We start from the raw sequence: 17,267 nt of genomic DNA, 5'->3' as shown, positions 1-17,267 counted from the left end.
CCTTGCAGGACCAGAGCTGCTTCGCTCGCCGGGGCAAGGTGGGCCCTGCGCTGTCCGCAGGGTCAGGACGTGGGTACCACTGAGCTGCTTCCCCAGGGAAAGCAGACTTGGCCCAGCGCAGCGCTGCACCTGCGCCAGGGAAAGTTTCTGCTCTCGCTGAGCTGGGGTGGCCAAAGCGTCTCCCAAACCTGCCCCAACAGCAGCAGGAAAAGCCCCATGTGCGGGGCTGCGTGCTTGGCCAGCATTCCCGTGCAGAGCCAGACTCGCATCTAAATATGAGAACAACTGCCCAGTCCTTGGGGTGACAGAAAATGTGCCCAGAGCCCCATCTGGAGGCTCAAAAACTGTGTGGTGAACGAAGGATCCATCCCAAAACCTCTCTTGAGGTTTGTGGTCTGGCCAGGAAGATTGGGGTCAGAATGAGGGGAGTGGGTAGGGCTGGGAGCACCCCTCCTTGTCCCAGGGGACAGCAGGCTGCCTGCTCCTCCCCACTGACCCGAGCCCACTCAGGGCCAGGCTCCCCATCACGCTGCGGGGAGATGGTGCTGAGAAGGGCCGGCGCTGCGAGGGGACGGCGCTGCACGGTGCCATTCCCACAAGGGGGAGTGAGCAGGAGCCCAGCACACACTGTAGGGTGCTGCACACTGTGCTGCACGCCATACAGTGCTGCACTCTGTAGGGTGTTGTACAGTGCTGCACGATGTATTGCATGCTGCATGCCTTTGCATGGTGCTACACACTATGCTGCGTGGTGCTGCACACTATGAGGATCCGCACGCTGTGTGGCTCTGCACCCCATGTGCACCCCAGATCCACATCCCAGGTGGCTCTGCACGCTGTATGGCTGCACGCAGCATACGGCTGTGCACCCAAACCAGCTCCGCACCCAAACCAGCTCCAGACCCATACAGCTCTGCACGCCATATGGCTCCGGACCCCGTACAGTCCCATGCAGCTTCATACCCACTATGGCCCTGTACCCCCTATGGCCCTGCACCCCTTGCAGCTCTGTACCCCACGAGTAGGCTGCCAGGCAACTCAGGAGAGAGAGGCAGCGCAGGCAAGGCCCTGCCTCCCTCTGCAATACTATGGGGTAGGCGGGCACCACAGCCCAGCCCAGAGTCGGCCCCGGCCCCGCCAAGGGCAACCAGGTACCACGGGAGCATCTCCCAGGGATGTGGTGTCGCGATGCCACCCTGCCTGGGAAGGGGGGTCAGGCTGGTGGCAGCGGGAGCCCTTGTGCAACGGGCAGGCGATGCTCGCAGGAGTTGCACAACACTGAAGCTGCTGGAGCCGCCAGCTCAGCGCTTTGGCCAGCGTTAACGATTAAACCAGAGCGGGGGGCGGCCGGTGGAGCCACCACCCGGGACATGCTGCAGCAGAGCCCAGGCTGGTTATCATAACTCCGGGGGGAGGAGAGGCATCCTGCCTGCTGCCAGTGCTGCCGGGCTTGGTCACCAACTCCTCCGGGGAGACAGAGCTGAGGCCGGGAATGATCCTGGTCCCCGATCCCCGGCAGCCCTGGCTCAGCCTGGGTAGGTTTGGGGCCCTGCAGGTGCCTCAGTTCCTGGGGGGATGATACCCTTCGTCTGGCCGCTCCCACCCTTTCTGTGGCGTGCAAGGGGACCCGTGGGTGACTGTGGCGGGGTGACACCTGGTCTCTTGGCTGGGCACACAGGGGCTTTCCTGGTTTGCTGGGTATTTTTCACGCTTGTGAAAGCACCTGCCCCCAGGCATGGCACAGGGCAGAGGTGACACCTCCAGCCACCCCTGAAGGCAGGGGACAAGGGGTGGCCGAGCACCCCAGGGCTCCTGCCTGTCTGCCACGCTGGGGACATCACTGCCCCACCTCTCCCTCCCCAGGCAGGGGCTCCCCGGGATGCTGGCCCCAGCACCTCCATGGCCCTGAGCCACGGGAAACACACGAGTCAGCCAGCCCAGGGCTGCTGGTGGGGACGGCAGGGGGGGAGCAGCCGGGGGCCACCAGCCAGGACAGCCACACGGACTCTGTCCTGGCCTTCAGGCTGCACATTGGCAAATCAAACAGCAGCAGGGCCTGGGCGGCCCCACACCAGGACACGGTGCTTGTGGCCCCACGGGTTTTGGGGCAGGCGATGAGCAGAGCGTGGGTGGGCGCGAGCTAGCCAGGGCACCCTGAGCACCCCCTGCACCCCAGGTACCCCATGCTCCCATGGCACCCTATGCACCCCAAGAACCCCCTGCACCCCAGGCACCACGTGTACCCCATTTACCCCATGTACCCTATGCACCCCGGTAACCCCTGCACCCCGGGCACCCCACAGCCAGCCCTGCTGTTCTGGGTGGCTTTTGACAGCGTTTCCTCATGGAGGGCAGGACTGACCCAACCTGTGTGGGGCTGGGGACCCCTCTCCTGCTGGGAACTGCCCTCCCACCCCAAAAATCCAGACACTCCCCCCCCCAGCAGAAGGACACTGTAACTTTTAGGGGAGCCCTATAACTGATGGGAGAGCCCTATAACTTTAGGGGAGCCCTGTAACTTCCAGTGGGTCTAAAACTTTGGGGGGGAACTTTCAGCGGGACCCCTCTCACTTTTGGGATGTATAACTTTGTGAGGAGCCTTGCAACCTCTGGAGAGCCCCAAAAGCCCTATAATTTGGGGGGAGGGCATAACTTTTGGGGGAACCCCACAAGTTTTAACACTCTGAGTTTCAACCCTGTAACTTTGAAGGAGCCATAGAAGTTTTGCGGGATCCTCCAAGTTGGCGGAGGCGCCGGAGTTTCGGGGGAAACCCTTAATTCCGCCCTATTATAATAAAATCAGAACTTTTGGGGGACACCCTGCAACTTTCGGGGAGCCCCGGCTTTGGCGGGAGGGCGGGGGGCCGGCGACTTTGCGGGGCGGCCTGCCAGTCTCCCAGTCCCGCAGCTAACGGGGGTGCACCGCAAGGGCCGGCTGAAGGGGCGGTGGGGGGGGTGGTTTTTGGGGGGCCCCGCGGGCAGCGCGCGGGGCGCCGGAGGGCGGGGCGCGTGAAGATGGCCGCTGCCGGCGGGGGCGTGTCGCGGCGGGGGCGTGTCGCGACGGGGGGGCGTGTCGCGGCGCGCAAAGTGGCAGCTCGCCGAAACCAATAGAAACCGTCGAAAGCGGCGGCCGCGTTCCAACCCGGGCGGTTTGACCAATGGCGGTGGGCGTGGGGGGCGTGGCCTGGCCGGCGCCGACACCGGGCCGCGCGCGGCGGAGCGCGCTCCCCCGCCGGGCCCGGCCGCGGCCGCCGCCGCCGCCGCTTCCCCGCATGGAGCCCCCGCGGCCGCCCACGGCGCTGCTGCCCGCCGCCCGCCGCCGCCGCCGCGATCCTCCGCCGCCTCCTCCTTCCCAACCCGGCGGCGGCGGCGGCGGCGCCGCCCCGAAGGTACCGGGGGCGGTGGCGGCGGCGACCGGGGGGGAGCCGGGGGAGGGGAGGGAGGGGGGGCGGTGACAGCTGACAGCGGCCCGCCCGAAACTTTCCCCGCCGCTAAAATGGCGCCGCTCGGGGACAAACTTCGGGGGAGGGGGGCCGCCCCCCCCCGCCCCGCCCGGTGGGATCTGCCGGGGGCCGGCGCTTCTCCCCCCGGGAATCGGCGCCCGGTAAATCCCAGCGGAGGGGGGGATCCGGGGGGGATCGCAGCCAGCCTGGGATCTGCTAGGAGAGGGATCCATCCCGGCGTTGCTGGTGGGTCAGAGCTAGGGAGATCCCAGCTGGATTCCCGTTGCAAATCGGGCTTGGTTTTCGGCCGAGCTGAGGGGGGCGGGGCGCGGGGGGGGATCCTGCAGGATCGCGGGGTGGGGATCCACTCTGTGGGCTCCCCTGCCGTGGTCCCAGCTCGGCAAAGGCCTGGGGGATCTGTCTGCAGCGGGGGATCCGCTCCGCGCTGGCGCCCCTGGATGCTCCTCCCTTGGAGCAGCCCGCTCGGCTCCCTGAAGCGCTCGGGTGATCCCTGTTGGATCCCAGCCCTTGGGGAATCCCCTCAGGGTCCGCCCGGAGAGGGATCTACTCAGCCAACCCGCGGGCGCTGCTGGCTCGGGGCAGCCCAGCCTGCTCCTGCTCCGCGGAGCTGCAGGGGGATCCCTGCTGGATCCCAGCTCTGTCCCAGAGGATCTGCCTGGGATCTGCTGGGAAGGGATCCACTGAGCACCAGCATGCAGGCAGGCAGCACTGCCGTCCTGGAGCAGCCTGGTCTGGTTCTGCAGAGCTTAGGGGGATCCCTGCAGCATCCCAGCCCCACTCTGGAGGATTTGCTTGTGATCTGCCTGGAGAGGGATCTGCTCAGTGCTCCCATGCAGCCAGAGGACAGCGATCTCTTGGAGCAGACCCTGTCTGCTCCCTGCTCTGCAGAGCTCCAGGGGCATCTGTGCTGCATCCCAGCCATTTGGGATCTTCCAGGAGTCTCCCCAGGGAGAAATCCACTTGGTGCTGACAGTCGGCCAACGGACACGGCTGTCCTGAAGCAGCCCTGAGGAGCTCACCAAGTTGGCTCCTTCCTTTGTGAGGCTCGGGGCAGATCTGAGCCTTGGGTGATCTGCCCAGGTACATCTTGCAGAGGGATCCAGCTGGTCACCACACTTGACCAGCAAGTGCTGCTGACCTGGGTCAGCCGGCGGAAAGGGCTGCTCCCTGCTTCTCGGGGGTTCCCCATGGGGCCCCAGCCCAGCTCCAGGGAGATTACCTGGGATCCACCAGGAGTGGGATCCAGTTGGTGCCAGTGCTCAGTCAGTGGGTGCTGCTGTCTCCCAATTGGCACGACAGGGCCAAGCCTGCTCCCTGCTCTGCAGAGGTCTGTGGGATCTCCGCTCGATCCTGCGTGATCTGCTCAGAGTGGGATCTGCTCGGTGCTGTCATGTGGCATGTGGATGCGGTCACCTTGGAGGCACCCTGCAGGAGGGTGCCAGGTCTTCTGGCTCTGCAGAGATCCGTGGTGGATCCCCACTCTGGCCCTGGGGATCTTCCTGGGGAGGGATCCACTGGCTGCTGACGCTCAGCTGGCAGGTGACAGCGCTGGGACCAGCCTCACAGGAGGATGCTCTCTGCTCTCGCCTCTGCAGAGCGCCAGGGAAATCCCAGCTGGATCCCAGCTGCGACCTGGTGGGATCCACCTGGGATCTACCCCAGAGGGACCCACCGAGTGGCCATTAGGGTGCCACTGCAGCCCTGCCTGCAGGCGCCAGTCCAGCTCCCCTGTGCCGCCTCCCCTCTCTGCCGAGGTCAGGGGAATCCCCAGGGGATCTGTTGCCCAGGGGATCCCCTGGTGACAACCACCCTCTCTCCCACAGGCTCCTCTCCCCTGCGGCGGCCGGGGGCTGCCGGCGGGAGCTGAGGGCTGGCTGCCACACCTGGGGGAGCTGCTGCCACGCCGGGAACCGGCCAGCCGGGAAGCGATGCTGCGGGTGCTGGACGCCGGGCTGGAGCGATACCTGGCGCTGCATTCGGCGTACATCCCCGTGCCCCGGCACAGGTAGGACCACGATGGCGGTGGGATGGGCAACGGTGACTGCAACCGCCCTGGCGAAACCTCCCGCCGACGCCGGCTTCACCGCAGCAAGCCAGGATTTTTTTCCGCCGGCTGCAAGAGGAGGACTTTGGCCGCTCGTCCGCAGCGCCGGGGTCTCCGACTGTGACCGGCTGTCCCGCATACGACGGCACCGAGGGCCCTGCCCGGCCATGGCCCCGCTGGGTGATGAAGCAAGGCACCATATACGAGCCCACGAGTGGTCGCGGTGCTCGGCGCTGGCGAGGCTTTGCCCACTTGAGGGCTTGGAGAGCATCGCCGTTCTCCAGTGCCCTATTTATCCATCCCCATGGCATGAGGAGTTTGCAAAATGGCTTCTGTTGCTCCTGACCTCTCGCTTTTTTTCTAAATTTAATTTTTTAATAGTTTTGGGGTTTTTTTTTCCGCTTCAGGAAGTTGTTTGGCCCCAGCTGAGCAAACCCTGCTTTTCTCGGCGCTCGTGGCAGGATGCAGGTGCCGGTACCCTCCAGCACGGCGCTGCCCACGAATGCGTAGGGTTGTAGGGTTCCCCCCCGGAGTGGTAAACAGCGGCGTTTTGGCTGGCCGCCTCTACTGCTGCCTCACTGCTGCCTGCACTGCTGCCCAGTGGCGTTTCCAGTCTGGCTGCTGGGACGATGCCTGGGTCAGCCTGGCATCTAAGGGTGCTGCAGGGGATGGGGCACCCATGGGTGCTTTTGCACGTGGTGATGTCCCCAGCACAGTGTGGCCACCGTGACTCTGTGCCACCCCTGTCCCCCAAACACAAGCCACTCCTGGGTTGGGTGCAGACCCAGACAGCATGAGTAGGGCGTCCCAGCACCTTGGTGGATGATGGAGAGGGATGAAGGGTCCGAGGGGGCCATGTCCATCCTCACTGCAGCCCCCCCCGCTTTGCTCTCGCTGGCAGGAAGCTCTCGGGCAAGGCAGGCATTGACGAAGTGATGGCGGCCACGGTGCTCACCAGCCTCTCCACCAGCCCACTGGTGCTTGGTCACCCGCCAGCCACCCCTGCCCCAGGTAAGTGTGTGCCCCTGTCCCCCCCTCACCGTCCCTGGACACGTGTCCCATGACAGGACCTGACCTTCCTCCTCCTCACCAGAGCCCGGCAGTGAGGTCTGGAAGGAGGCACCCACCATGTCCTCCAGCTGCAGCAGCAGCAGCAACACCAGCGGGGACTGGAGCTGGGACCCTCCCAGCGACCGCTCCACCCCCTCCACCCCATCGCCCCCGCTCTCCAGCCACGTCCCCAGCACCTTCCTGCCTGCCCCGCTGCCGGACGAGGGCCCCGACGAGCCTGACAGCACCCACTTCGTCTTCGGAGAGCCCATCCCACGGAAGAGGAAGGTGGGATGAAGCTGTGGATGATGATGGGGATGAGGTTGGGATGGGGATCGTGAGGATGGGGATGAAGGGGAGGATGATGTTAGGGATGGGGATGACGGCAGGCCAGGGATGACTTTGGGATGTGGACGGTGACGGGGATGAGCCTGGGGATGACAGTGGGGTTGGGGATGGGGATGGGCTGCCAGCCTGACACCTCTCTGCTGCAGAACTCCACCAAGGTGATGTTCAAGTGCTTGTGGAAGAGCTGTGGCAAAGTCCTCAGCAGCTCCTCAGGGATGCAGAAGCACATCCGAACCATGCACCTTGGGTAAGCGTGTGGGGTCTACCCGGACACCCCCAGGCCCCCTGGTGCCCCCTGCAGGGTCCTGCCATGGTGGGGAGAGAGCCCCCCCCCCCCAGCCGGACCCTGCTCTCCCCGCAGCCGGAAAGCCGACCTCGAGCAGAGCGACGGCGAGGAGGACTTCTACTACACGGAGCTGGACGTGGATGTGGACTCGCTGACAGACGGGCTCTCCAGCCTGACACCCGTCTCGCCCACCTCCTCGGTGCCGCCCACCTTCCCTGGCCCTGAGGTGCAGGGTCCGGTGCCACCGGCGCTGCCGACCCCTGACCCGGCACTGGCCTCCCCTCGCAGCCCCCTGGCCCCCGCTGGCCTCTGCCACATCCACACCGACCACGCGTACCAGGTGAGATGGGGGATGGGGATGGAGGGGCCGCTGCTCGCCGCATCACTGTCACCCTCCGGCTCTGACGTGTGGCCGTGTCCTCTCTCGGCAGGGCTGCCCGGCCCCTCTGCGGCCACCGGTGCCCCCCACCACGCCCACCCCGCCACCGCCCAAGCCACCCGCTGTCCCCAGGTAAGCCACCACCATCCGCGCCCCCCACCCCATCCCCTCGTGTCCGTGTGTCCTCCCCACACCATGACGTGTCCCCTCTGCCCGCAGGAGGCCGCGGGGGGAGGCCAAGAAGTGCCGCAAGGTGTATGGCATGGAGAACCGGGAGATGTGGTGCACGGCGTGCCGCTGGAAGAAGGCCTGCCAGCGCTTCCTCGACTGACGCTGGTGCCGCCAGCGCTGCCGGTGCTGCCATGGCGGCGCTCCCTCCTTCTTGCACATTTTGCACTTGAGGTGCCTTTGTGCCCCCCCCCGCCACCCCGGGGCCCCCCCGGACTCAGGGAACGGCCCCCCCCAAAAGCTTTATGCACACAGCCTCCTGCCCCCGCCACGGAGCTCTTCCCCCTCCTATTTTTCCTTTGAAAATAAGCTAAATCTGCATCCCCCCCTTGCTGGCACCATGGCAGGGGCTGGTGGGGGGCGGCCGGCTGCTCCCAGCCCCCCTCCCTGTGCCAGGTTAGGGTCCCCCCCCAGGGCTGGGGGCTGCCCATCGCTCAAATAAGCTGTGCCTGCAGCCAGCGGGGGCTCAGAAAAGGGGGTGTCCGTTCCTGTCCCCCCCCCCCATCAGCTCCCAAGGGGGCCCCCAGTGCCCAGGGCAGAGGTGGGCGCCTGCCCTTCCCCCCCTTGCCCCCCCCAAAGGGGTTTTTTACTCTTTGTATCATCGTTTCTCTCTATTTTTCCTATCGGGGAGCCGCTGCTCCTGCCGGGGCAATGCTCTGGGAAGTGCCTGCAGGAATGCGCCCATTTGCACTAAGCCAAACTGCACAAAGAGACTTCTTTTTTTTCTTTTCTTTTTTTTTTTCTTCGTGTGTTTTTATTTTTTAAATAAAATATATGAAAATTCATATTTTTAAATACTCCCTCCCTGGGCATGAGAGTGCACTGCAGCAGTGTAATGCCTCCAGCCCTTGGGGGGTTTAAGGGGCTTTATTCTCTTCAAACCCCTTCCCCCCCCAACCCCCTTTTTTCACCCCAAACCCTTTCTCCCCTCTCATCCCGTCACCCACCTGCCCGGGCAGTGGCTCAGGATGGGGTTTGGCCAGGCCACGCCTCCCTGTGGGTGGATGGGGACAGTGGGGTGGCCTTGCCCCCCTGCCCAGCCTCGCACCCGGGGCCACGCCGGGGCAGGTACCCCCGCTTGCAGGAGGGGTCCCTTCGCATCAGGGACGCCCGCCCTGTGCAGGGTCCCCCCCCCCTTGCAGGGGGGTCAGACCGCTTCGGCCCCATGGGTTGGGACGGTTCTGCGCCAGGCTGGGCCCCCGCTTGTCCCCAACGCGGCGCCAACGGGGAGTAGATGTGAGATCCAGAAGAAAAAAAAAATAAATATTTGGATTCTTTTTTTTTTTTTAAATTCTTACTGGTCTTTGCTTACTTTTAAGATAGGCTCTGTGCTGGGGGGGGGGGGGGGCAGCCCCAGAGCTGGTGCTGTCACCCTCCTCCTGCATCCCGCATCTTTTGGGGATGGTGTCACCCTGTGCATCCTCCCTGGATGGAGCTGGGCAAAAAGGAGTATTTTATTTTCAAATAAAGCCCTAAAAATCAGGAAACTGCCACCAACGCTTACCCATTGGGGCGGGGAGAAGAGCATGGGAAAGGCAAAGGCGGCGTCACCCGCAGCCTGGGGGTGAGCCAGGCTCCCCGTGGGGGCGAGGGGGGATTTGGGGGAGCAGGGACCCCACAGTGGCCCCATCGCAGTGCCCAGGAGCAGGGGGGTGCACGGCCCTGCAGCATCGCAGGGCTGCAGCTGGGTGGTGCCCGCGGCCCCTGGACGGCTCCGTCATCAGCCCGCCCGTACATGCACGACGAGGAGAAAAATACAATATTTAAAAAAAAAAACAAACCAAAACCCCAAGACAAAATTGTAGCAGCAATTTCCCAATTTATTGAAACTGATTGATTTTTTGCATGTATGTCTAAGCTAAATCCCATCACAAAGTAATTATACTCAAGAGGCACGCCTCCGGCATGCCCAGGCAGACGAAAAACCGGGAGATCAACTAGAAAATAAGGTCATATTTACCTGAACTACATTTACAGAAAATCAGTACAACACAGCCATGTTCTCCCACTGACTTCTGGTTACTAAAATCTCCTCAACCTCCCCAAAATATTAAACACATCTTCAATACAAACACAGGTTTATAATAATTAATATAAAGTCAGTATAATATAGAATATTCCCAGCAAAAAAAATAATCAACAATCTTCAAACACTGTCCTTTTTCATTTGTTTCTTTAGCTTTATTTTTGTAGACAGGTTTAAAGCACGTTGAAAAATAAATATATATGAAAGCATACACACAGCACTCTTACTATGCAGAACTAAAAAAAAAGGCAGAAATTCAAAACACAATATAGAATCTAAAAAATAAAAAGAACCATTAAGTATGGCTTTCTTAGGAGTTGCACATGTCACAGAATGAGCTAAAATAAGATTATCTTTCATAATATTGCAAAAAATTCCAGTTTTTGCATTATTTTCATGGAGTTTCTTTCCTAAAGGGCGACGTGCAAACTGGGACGCGTGGAGGCGGGGATGGGGGTGCCCGGGGGGGCTCAGCCTCGGCCCTGCAGGGAACGGGGACTCCCTCGGGGCCACAAACCGAGCCCCCAACCAGGTCATCGATCCCAAAACACACACACACACACACACACACCCCAAACGCCAAAGCAATGCGGCTTTCGCTTTGGAGAAGCGGAATATTTAAAGGCATGAATTGAGAGAAGAAATAAAACGGGAACTAATGCTAGAGCGGGTTTCCTTTTGTACGAAAAATATTCCTTTTGTAGTCCAAACCACTGATTTTTTGATTAAATAATAATAATAATAAAAAAGACAGCCAGTTTGCCAACCTTCATTAGACACATCCCCCTCTCACCTCGGCACAAAAATCGCTCTGTAGCTGCGAGGCTCTCGGGTGACCATAAAATATACAAAACTGGGTAATTTATGACTTTTAAATAACATTTTTGGAAAAACCAAACTGACGGAAGGCCTCGCAAGAACCTCTTTCGTCTTCATTAAGGTATTCTCCAAAAGCAATTCCAGACAAGGCCCACCTCGTGCGTTCCTCGAGGACTTCTGGAGGGCGAGGGCAGGACGAGGCTGTTCGCACCCTGTTTTGCGCGAGACGGTCGCAAAGCACGGCTCGAAATGCTTTTTGTACTCCTGGCACACTTCCGTACTTAAAAAAAATGAGGATAATAGATGCAGGGAGGAACATTTACAAGTACATATGAATACTTAAAAAAGAGGTGCGAGTTACTGAGACCAAGCGTATCAGTTTTTTACCAATAAGGGAGTTAGTTTTTTGAAATGAAATCTGTATATATACACACACACACACACACATATATATACTTAGAAAAAATTAAAAAAAGGGAACCTCAGTGAAGTATACAAAGCCCTGAAGGGAAATACAAAGACGAGATGCTAGAGGTTACTTGAGCTAGTGTTGGATAGAACAGGCAGAGTTATCGGTTTTTTGTTTAAATCTCAAAGAGCAGAAGTTTGCATAGGCAGCAGATCCGAGAGGCGCCCGGAGAGGATCCCGAGAGGTCCGGTCGCACGGAGCAACTGATGAAGTTTTATAAAGTTTCAGCATCAAAATAGCGCCCAAATTCCTTTTTTGAACCCAAACCTCATAAAGCACCAGCCGGAGCACAGAAGTTTAAAGACTAATCCCTGCATTTCCAAATCTGCATGCCTCCATCAAAACAAAGCACTTAAAATATACGTCAGGTGTTAGAAGGATTTTATTTGGTATATATAGTCTATGTTAGTAATATAGAAGCATGTGCTAGATTATAATGGCAACATTGTAAATGTTAGCTTTTACGTGGATTTTCTGTTTTTCTCTCCTTTTTTCAATTTACTTTTTGCATCCTCGGCTCAAAGAGCTTCAAAGTGGCACTACTGGGAAACACTCTGAAAGCCACCCGCCTTGCTGCCCACCCTTTAAAAAAAAGGAAAGAAAAGAAAATATGAAATGTTTCCAAAGGAATTGCAAGGTAAAGCTAAGCACCCCATAACTCTGATTACAAAGATCGAGTCACCCAAGGGCGAGGGCAAGGAGGAGTGAGGAAGAGGAGGGCTCGGACCAACACCTCCTGCTCCTCCTCGGAAGATCGAACAGCAGATGCACACACCGGCATCGCAGTAGATGGGCAAGATGGAATGTCACAGAAACCGAGGGGTTTTGAACAGTTTGGGTTTTAAAGTTTTTTTAAATAGATTTTTACATACAAAAAGCAAAGCTACAGATATCTTTTAAAGTACTGTATGTATTTGTCTACATGTAACAGGTGAGGCTGCAAGTTCAGGACCTCAGACACCCCCTACCCCCCCTCCATATTTACAGGATAAATGACAATAAATACAGAGCCTGCGCTCCAAGAGGCAAAAGTCAGGGTAATGAAACAGCGACCTCGCCCTGGGACCCCCCAGCTGCTACAACTGCTGGGGAAAAAAAAAGTGTACAAAGGTCCAATCGTAAAATACTGGGTTTGTTTATATCTTTTTAAATACAGTAGGAAGGCTTTACAAGAAGCTAAAAAGCAAAATTAGATTTTTAAAGTTTAATAAAAATGTTTCTGTGTGACCCTGCAGCTCTATTCTTTAAGTATTTAAAAGAAGAGAGTTATCCACTCTCACTGGCTAAAAGCACCCTTAACCCCTTCAGTCCTAACGAGCAGCAGCAGCAGCGATGGTGCTCGTGTGGCCTCACCGAGCCAAACAGAGGATTTTAGGAAAGACCCAGGTTTCCAAATCACTGACGTGCACTAAAACCAATAGACCAGGAGCCTGGGAGCTGCTGGAGGCTCCCAGGCGGCAATTGTTAGCATCAACCAGGATGATGGACACAGAAAGGCGGCAGCAAACGTTTGCAAGGAACCAAGGAGCAGAAAAAGGCATCAAACACTAAAACCCAGGATGCAACTTAAATCGAGGAATGAATAAAGATCCGGCTACTGCAGGTGCCAGGACCAAGGCTCCCACCATCCTCCACCAGATCCCGGCACCGAGGGGCTTAAATCCTTCAAGATTATTTACTTTACTGGGGTTTACTGTACAATATACTTTTTATTTCTTTTGCTGGGTGGAACCACGCTTTTTGTTAAGGACCACCTGACCTGCAAGAACGCTCGCCACCCCGCTCGCCTGCCCCACCATGGGAGGAAAATAGCACCGTTAAGTCATTTGGCTTTCTGGTAACAGGTTGTCTTTCGTGGCAGGTTTCCAGATACCACCGTCACAGACACTGTATACAGTTGTTCCACAGCAAGGAAGGAGTGAGGTCTTCACCTTTTTTTTTTTTATTTGTTTAAGAAAGCACCAGAAGCAAAGAGGTGAAGGGTAAAATAAGCTGCTTCACAGGAAGAAGACACTTCCAACACGCTTTGTTGCTGCTGTTGTTTAGGTGTAGCTGGAAGAAGGCAACAGTGGCCGCTGTGAACAAGGAGAATCCAACTACCTGGAGCAGCCCCAGAGACTCTGTTAGGAGATGCTGGGGAAAAAAAACCAAACCTGGTGGTTCTTTAAAAAAAGAAAAAAAAAGTTTATTTGGAAATTTACATGTAACCAGTGCAGCTAAAACTGAAGGTTTTTGTCATGAATTAAGTAGGCGTTATGCCTACCAATGATCAATGACATTTTTTAGCTTGGCAAGGAAGAACAATGCACCCAGGTAAATTCCTGGCCCCAGCAAAGTCTACGGGACAGGAGCAGCAAGATTTCCACCCAGCTGGGATCTCCTCACCTTGGCTTCTTGCACTTCCCAGTTCATCCTGCACTTTGCCAAATGCCTCGTTTTTGCTATGGTTTGCATATATTTACGAAAAAGGCAGCTGAGCAAAGGGAGAAGGTGAAGATACTTGCAGGGAAGAATGACAGGTAGATAATTACCTGTGTCTTTTATAGCAAAGGGTGCTTCTGGAAGCACCAATACGCATTTCAGCGACTGCGAATAACCAAGGCTGGAAGATGGGATGTGGGTAAGATGCCAGTAGGTCCAAGAAATACCATATCCTTTCTTTTTTGATGGTGATGCTTTTGGAAGCTAAGAATCTAAGACAGTAATTCATAAGGCTGTAATCTGACTTGCCTTTTGATCGATTTAGCTCCATAAAAAGTAATAAAAACTCTCTTTAAATAACTTTGCAAAGGCCTGTATCATCAAGGAAGCCCTCCAACACGTACATCAATTTGCTTTCACAACGTTAGCTTGTAATTCCACTGCTGCTGGGATTTCAGCACACAGACAAGGTGTTAAAAAAAACAAACCAACCAACCAACCCAATATAACCAACCACCACCAAAAATACCCCTGCTTTGGACACTAGAATCAACCCAGTGTTCAGTTCAGGGTGGGAAGGGTACAAGGACTCATGCTTCACCCAGCCTCCCCATCGCACAGCGCTCACACCTGCAGAAACTCCACCTCACTTGCATGCAACCTGGCTGGCTCGGCCGGAGGGGCGGCCGCGGTCAGGATTGTTCATGAAAGGAGAAGGGGGAAGGCGAAGTCAGTTACGTCGCTGGAAGCGACATTGCTAAGACAGTATCTGAGTGGAACAGAGAAGGACTTGTTTAGAAAACACAAGTTATTTTGCACACATGGACGACAACAAGGCTACTTAGTTTTTCCAACATACTCCTTCCTCCCCACCCTCCCTCCCCCTACAAACAACAGAGCAAAACAAAAAACAACAAAAAAAATCCCTAAGAAATCCAGGCAAAATCCTTGTCGTTCTCTCCAGAGTTGTCCTGGTCCTGCGGAGAGTCGACATCTTTGTCATCATCTAAAATCACATCATCTTGTGACATTCCCACATCATCCTTCCACTTGATGTCATCATCATCTCCCATCTCCTCGTCTCCTTCCACTTTGATGTCATCTGGGTCTTCCATGTACTGGCCTTCCCCGGGGTAGCACTCGTCTGGAGAGCCATCTCCTCCGTTGTGGTCCAGGTGACCAGCTATGCCTCGACCAGAGCAATCGGCACAAACCCCGTGGCGGCGAGAGCCGTGCTTAATCCCCACGCTGGCTGCAGACATGAACACTCGGTTGCACACTTTGCAGACGTACTTTTTGTCTTTGCTGTGGACCTGGAAAAGGACAACGATCAGAAACATTAATGCCAATGGAGACGGATGGAGAGCTGCAGGGAAGGGCACGTTCCCCTGTCCCTCTGCAAAGGCAAAACCACTGTAGCCCAAGGTAGTCACGGGCTTTCATCACTGAGCTTGAACACACCATGCTTAATTCAACCCTGTAATGGCGTCATACAATGGAAAGTACCTTTGAGACGGTCTTTTGATCATCAAACTCATAGTTTTGAGAACTTTTATAACTTAATTTTTTTCTCCCCTTTTTGTTTTTCTGGGGTGCAATACTCACATTACATGATCACCATGCGGAAAATCTTAAAAAGAAAAGCCCTACCAGCCCCAAGCACCAGCTCTCTGCAGAACAGCCCACAAAGAAACCGGTGTTAACATCATGCTAATATTGCTGTCTCGCTCCTCAGCCCACTGCTGCCGAGAACCAAAGACTAGGAGCACTGTTAACACATCTGTATCTCTAAAAACATGCAGCCGAATGCTCTTCTAACCTTATCTCTGACTACTTTGGTGGCTGAAAAATGGTTTGTCACAAGTGTTTCTATTCCATAAACCATGCTGCATTTTATGTCTGAGAATAACCGGCATACAGAGCTATCACACTTACAGAATAAGATGTAAGTGGGAAAGCGCTCTGTGGGATACCAGAAATCACTTCAGGATTCAAACTTCACTACACAAAGAGCAAAATGACATACTTTGAGAAGCTCAAAAACAGCTAATCAAAGCTGAAATCTGTTGCTGGCTACCTTTGTCATGTGTAGAAGGCAAGGAGCTTGCTCAAAATATTCACCTGCTCCTCTCCCAAAGAAAACGGCTGACCAGTGCAGCAAGAACTCCTGAATTCCACCATGAGGAGCCTCATCAGGCACTTTTTTCATATTTTTTAAATATATATATATACACACACGCTTGTGTATATATATGTTAAATAAATATATATACTATATTAAAAATACATATATATATAGATTTCATTTATATATAGAATAGTTCAGTTGGAAGGGACCTACAACCACCATTTAGTCCAAGTGCCTGACTACTTCAGGGCTGACCAATATATATTATACATATATATACACACACACAAAAAAAAGAATGTATTATTTATTTTTAAATATATTAACGCCACACTGGGACAGCCCAGGAGCTCGCCTTGGCCCGCACCCTGCTGCTGCCACTGATCACCAGGAGACACTGTGGGCAGCAGTGTAGAAGTAGAGAAGGATCCACCTTGTACTACACTGTCCGCGACCAGTGATTTGCGGTTGACCTGAGCAAGGAATTTCGTGCAGACCATCAGCCACCAGAGCCTCTGGGCAGGTACTGCCACTGCCTAATCCTGTTTTAACTCATTTATTCTTTTCATGCTCACAACGGCCTGTAGGAAAGGTCTTGCTCGTTAGATGCACCTTGCGTGGAGAAGTCCATCCTTTTATTTTAAGCCAGCTGCCTGGCGAGGGCAGCTCCCCGCTCCTGCCCAGCACGGGACTGCCTGCTCTCACAACCGGATTCTCCATAACCCTGCACTCACTGCTCATCTGGAATACCCAGCCGAGCTAAAGGTATTTGGGAAGACCCAAATTGACCCATCTTACCCCCTCAGCCCTCACTACCACAGGACACTCGCTCAAGCTTTGTATTGCACTGGTCCCAACCGCGTTCAAAGCCTGCGAGCTCTTCTGATGTGCTCCGGCTTCAGGTTCTCCTTGCTCTGAGCTAGTCCCTGCGATGTATTCTTCAACTGCATCACACAAAGTCATTGTATTTTTTTTTTTTAAAACTACATGTAAGCTTTTTTTAAAAGCAGTTGGACAGGGCTGGTCAAAGCCATCTAACAGGCTTAATAGGTGTTGCTCATTTTTAACTGTTAGGAGAATGATTTTCAGGCATCAAAAGCTGATTAAGATTACAGCAGGTGGTCAAGGGTGCAGAATAAGGGCTAAAAGAGCCATACAAAAAAGAAATTATGGAACAGGTACTAAAACAATGGACAACTGAAATATCTGTTAAAAAACTAATCACCTCTCTCCCTCTTTTCCAACACCAACAAGTTTTAGACAGGATATTCGCAGCCAACCATATTACTGGACGCAGCTAAGCAGAAATTTAATCCTATTTCCCTTATCGCCAAATTAGTAAGTACTAAACACAGAAATGGCATTTGGCCCTCTGTAGCTGAAAAGAAAGACCATATTCCAACTGACTAAATATCAATATTCCAAGAGAGAGAGGGTCAAACATTATGCTGACAACATCCTAAATTTCTGGGCGGAAAAAACATTAAAGAAAAAAAAGGAAAGGTCTCAGAAATACAATGATGGAGGCAACCAGGTGGCACAACAAGGTGTTCCCTCCTGCAAAACTAGTAACAGAGCTTGAAATCTGTTCCCTTGCAGCAGGAC

At 55.2% G+C, this 17,267-nt stretch overlaps 2 protein-coding genes across 11 annotated transcripts in view; one reads left to right on the top strand and one right to left on the bottom strand.

The window, feature by feature from the left end:
• Positions 1 to 1,436: 1,436 nt before the first annotated feature.
• Positions 1,437 to 9,090, top strand: SLC2A4RG (SLC2A4 regulator). 3 transcript variants are annotated; one of them, XM_064465456.1, is made up of 8 exons: positions 1,437 to 1,535; positions 5,288 to 5,469; positions 6,410 to 6,519; positions 6,602 to 6,846; positions 7,053 to 7,153; positions 7,268 to 7,532; positions 7,624 to 7,703; positions 7,791 to 9,090. In XM_064465456.1, exons 2-8 carry the CDS (start codon positions 5,393 to 5,395, stop codon positions 7,900 to 7,902), a joined length of 990 nt encoding a protein of 329 aa, XP_064321526.1. In that variant the 5' UTR covers positions 1,437 to 1,535; positions 5,288 to 5,392; the 3' UTR covers positions 7,903 to 9,090. The 3 variants fall into 3 exon arrangements, with proteins under 3 accessions (XP_064321526.1, XP_064321524.1, XP_064321525.1); XM_064465454.1 differs by lacking the exon at positions 1,437 to 1,535 and adding an exon at positions 3,193 to 3,389; XM_064465455.1 differs by lacking the exon at positions 1,437 to 1,535 and adding an exon at positions 3,469 to 3,604.
• Positions 9,091 to 9,598: 508 nt separating this feature from the next.
• The window catches only part of ZBTB46 (zinc finger and BTB domain containing 46), a 60,737-nt gene continuing 53,068 nt past the window's right edge, over positions 9,599 to 17,267 (bottom strand). For all 8 annotated transcript variants that reach the window (XM_064465447.1, XM_064465448.1, XM_064465446.1 and 5 more), the window contains one exon: positions 9,599 to 14,847. In XM_064465447.1, coding sequence (XP_064321517.1) covers positions 14,461 to 14,847 — 387 coding nt within the window. In that variant the 3' untranslated portion in view covers positions 9,599 to 14,460. The remainder of the gene's footprint in view (positions 14,848 to 17,267) is intronic.

This window comes from Phalacrocorax carbo, chromosome 14, assembly GCF_963921805.1.
Source record: "Phalacrocorax carbo chromosome 14, bPhaCar2.1, whole genome shotgun sequence".
Lineage (NCBI taxonomy): Eukaryota > Metazoa > Chordata > Aves > Suliformes > Phalacrocoracidae > Phalacrocorax > Phalacrocorax carbo.
This window is presented reverse-complemented; position numbering and strand designations above follow the sequence as displayed.

Coding starts and splice junctions, on each gene's coding strand:
- SLC2A4RG (XM_064465454.1), top strand. CDS start 3,273: ATGGAGCCCCCGCGGCCGCCCACGGCGCTGCTGCCCGCCGCCCGCCGC. Junction 3,390..5,287: donor GCGGCGGCGCCGCCCCGAAG/GTACCGGGGGCG, acceptor TCTCTCCCACAG/GCTCCTCTCCCCTGCGGCGG. Junction 7,533..7,623: donor ACACCGACCACGCGTACCAG/GTGAGATGGGGG, acceptor CTCTCTCGGCAG/GGCTGCCCGGCCCCTCTGCG.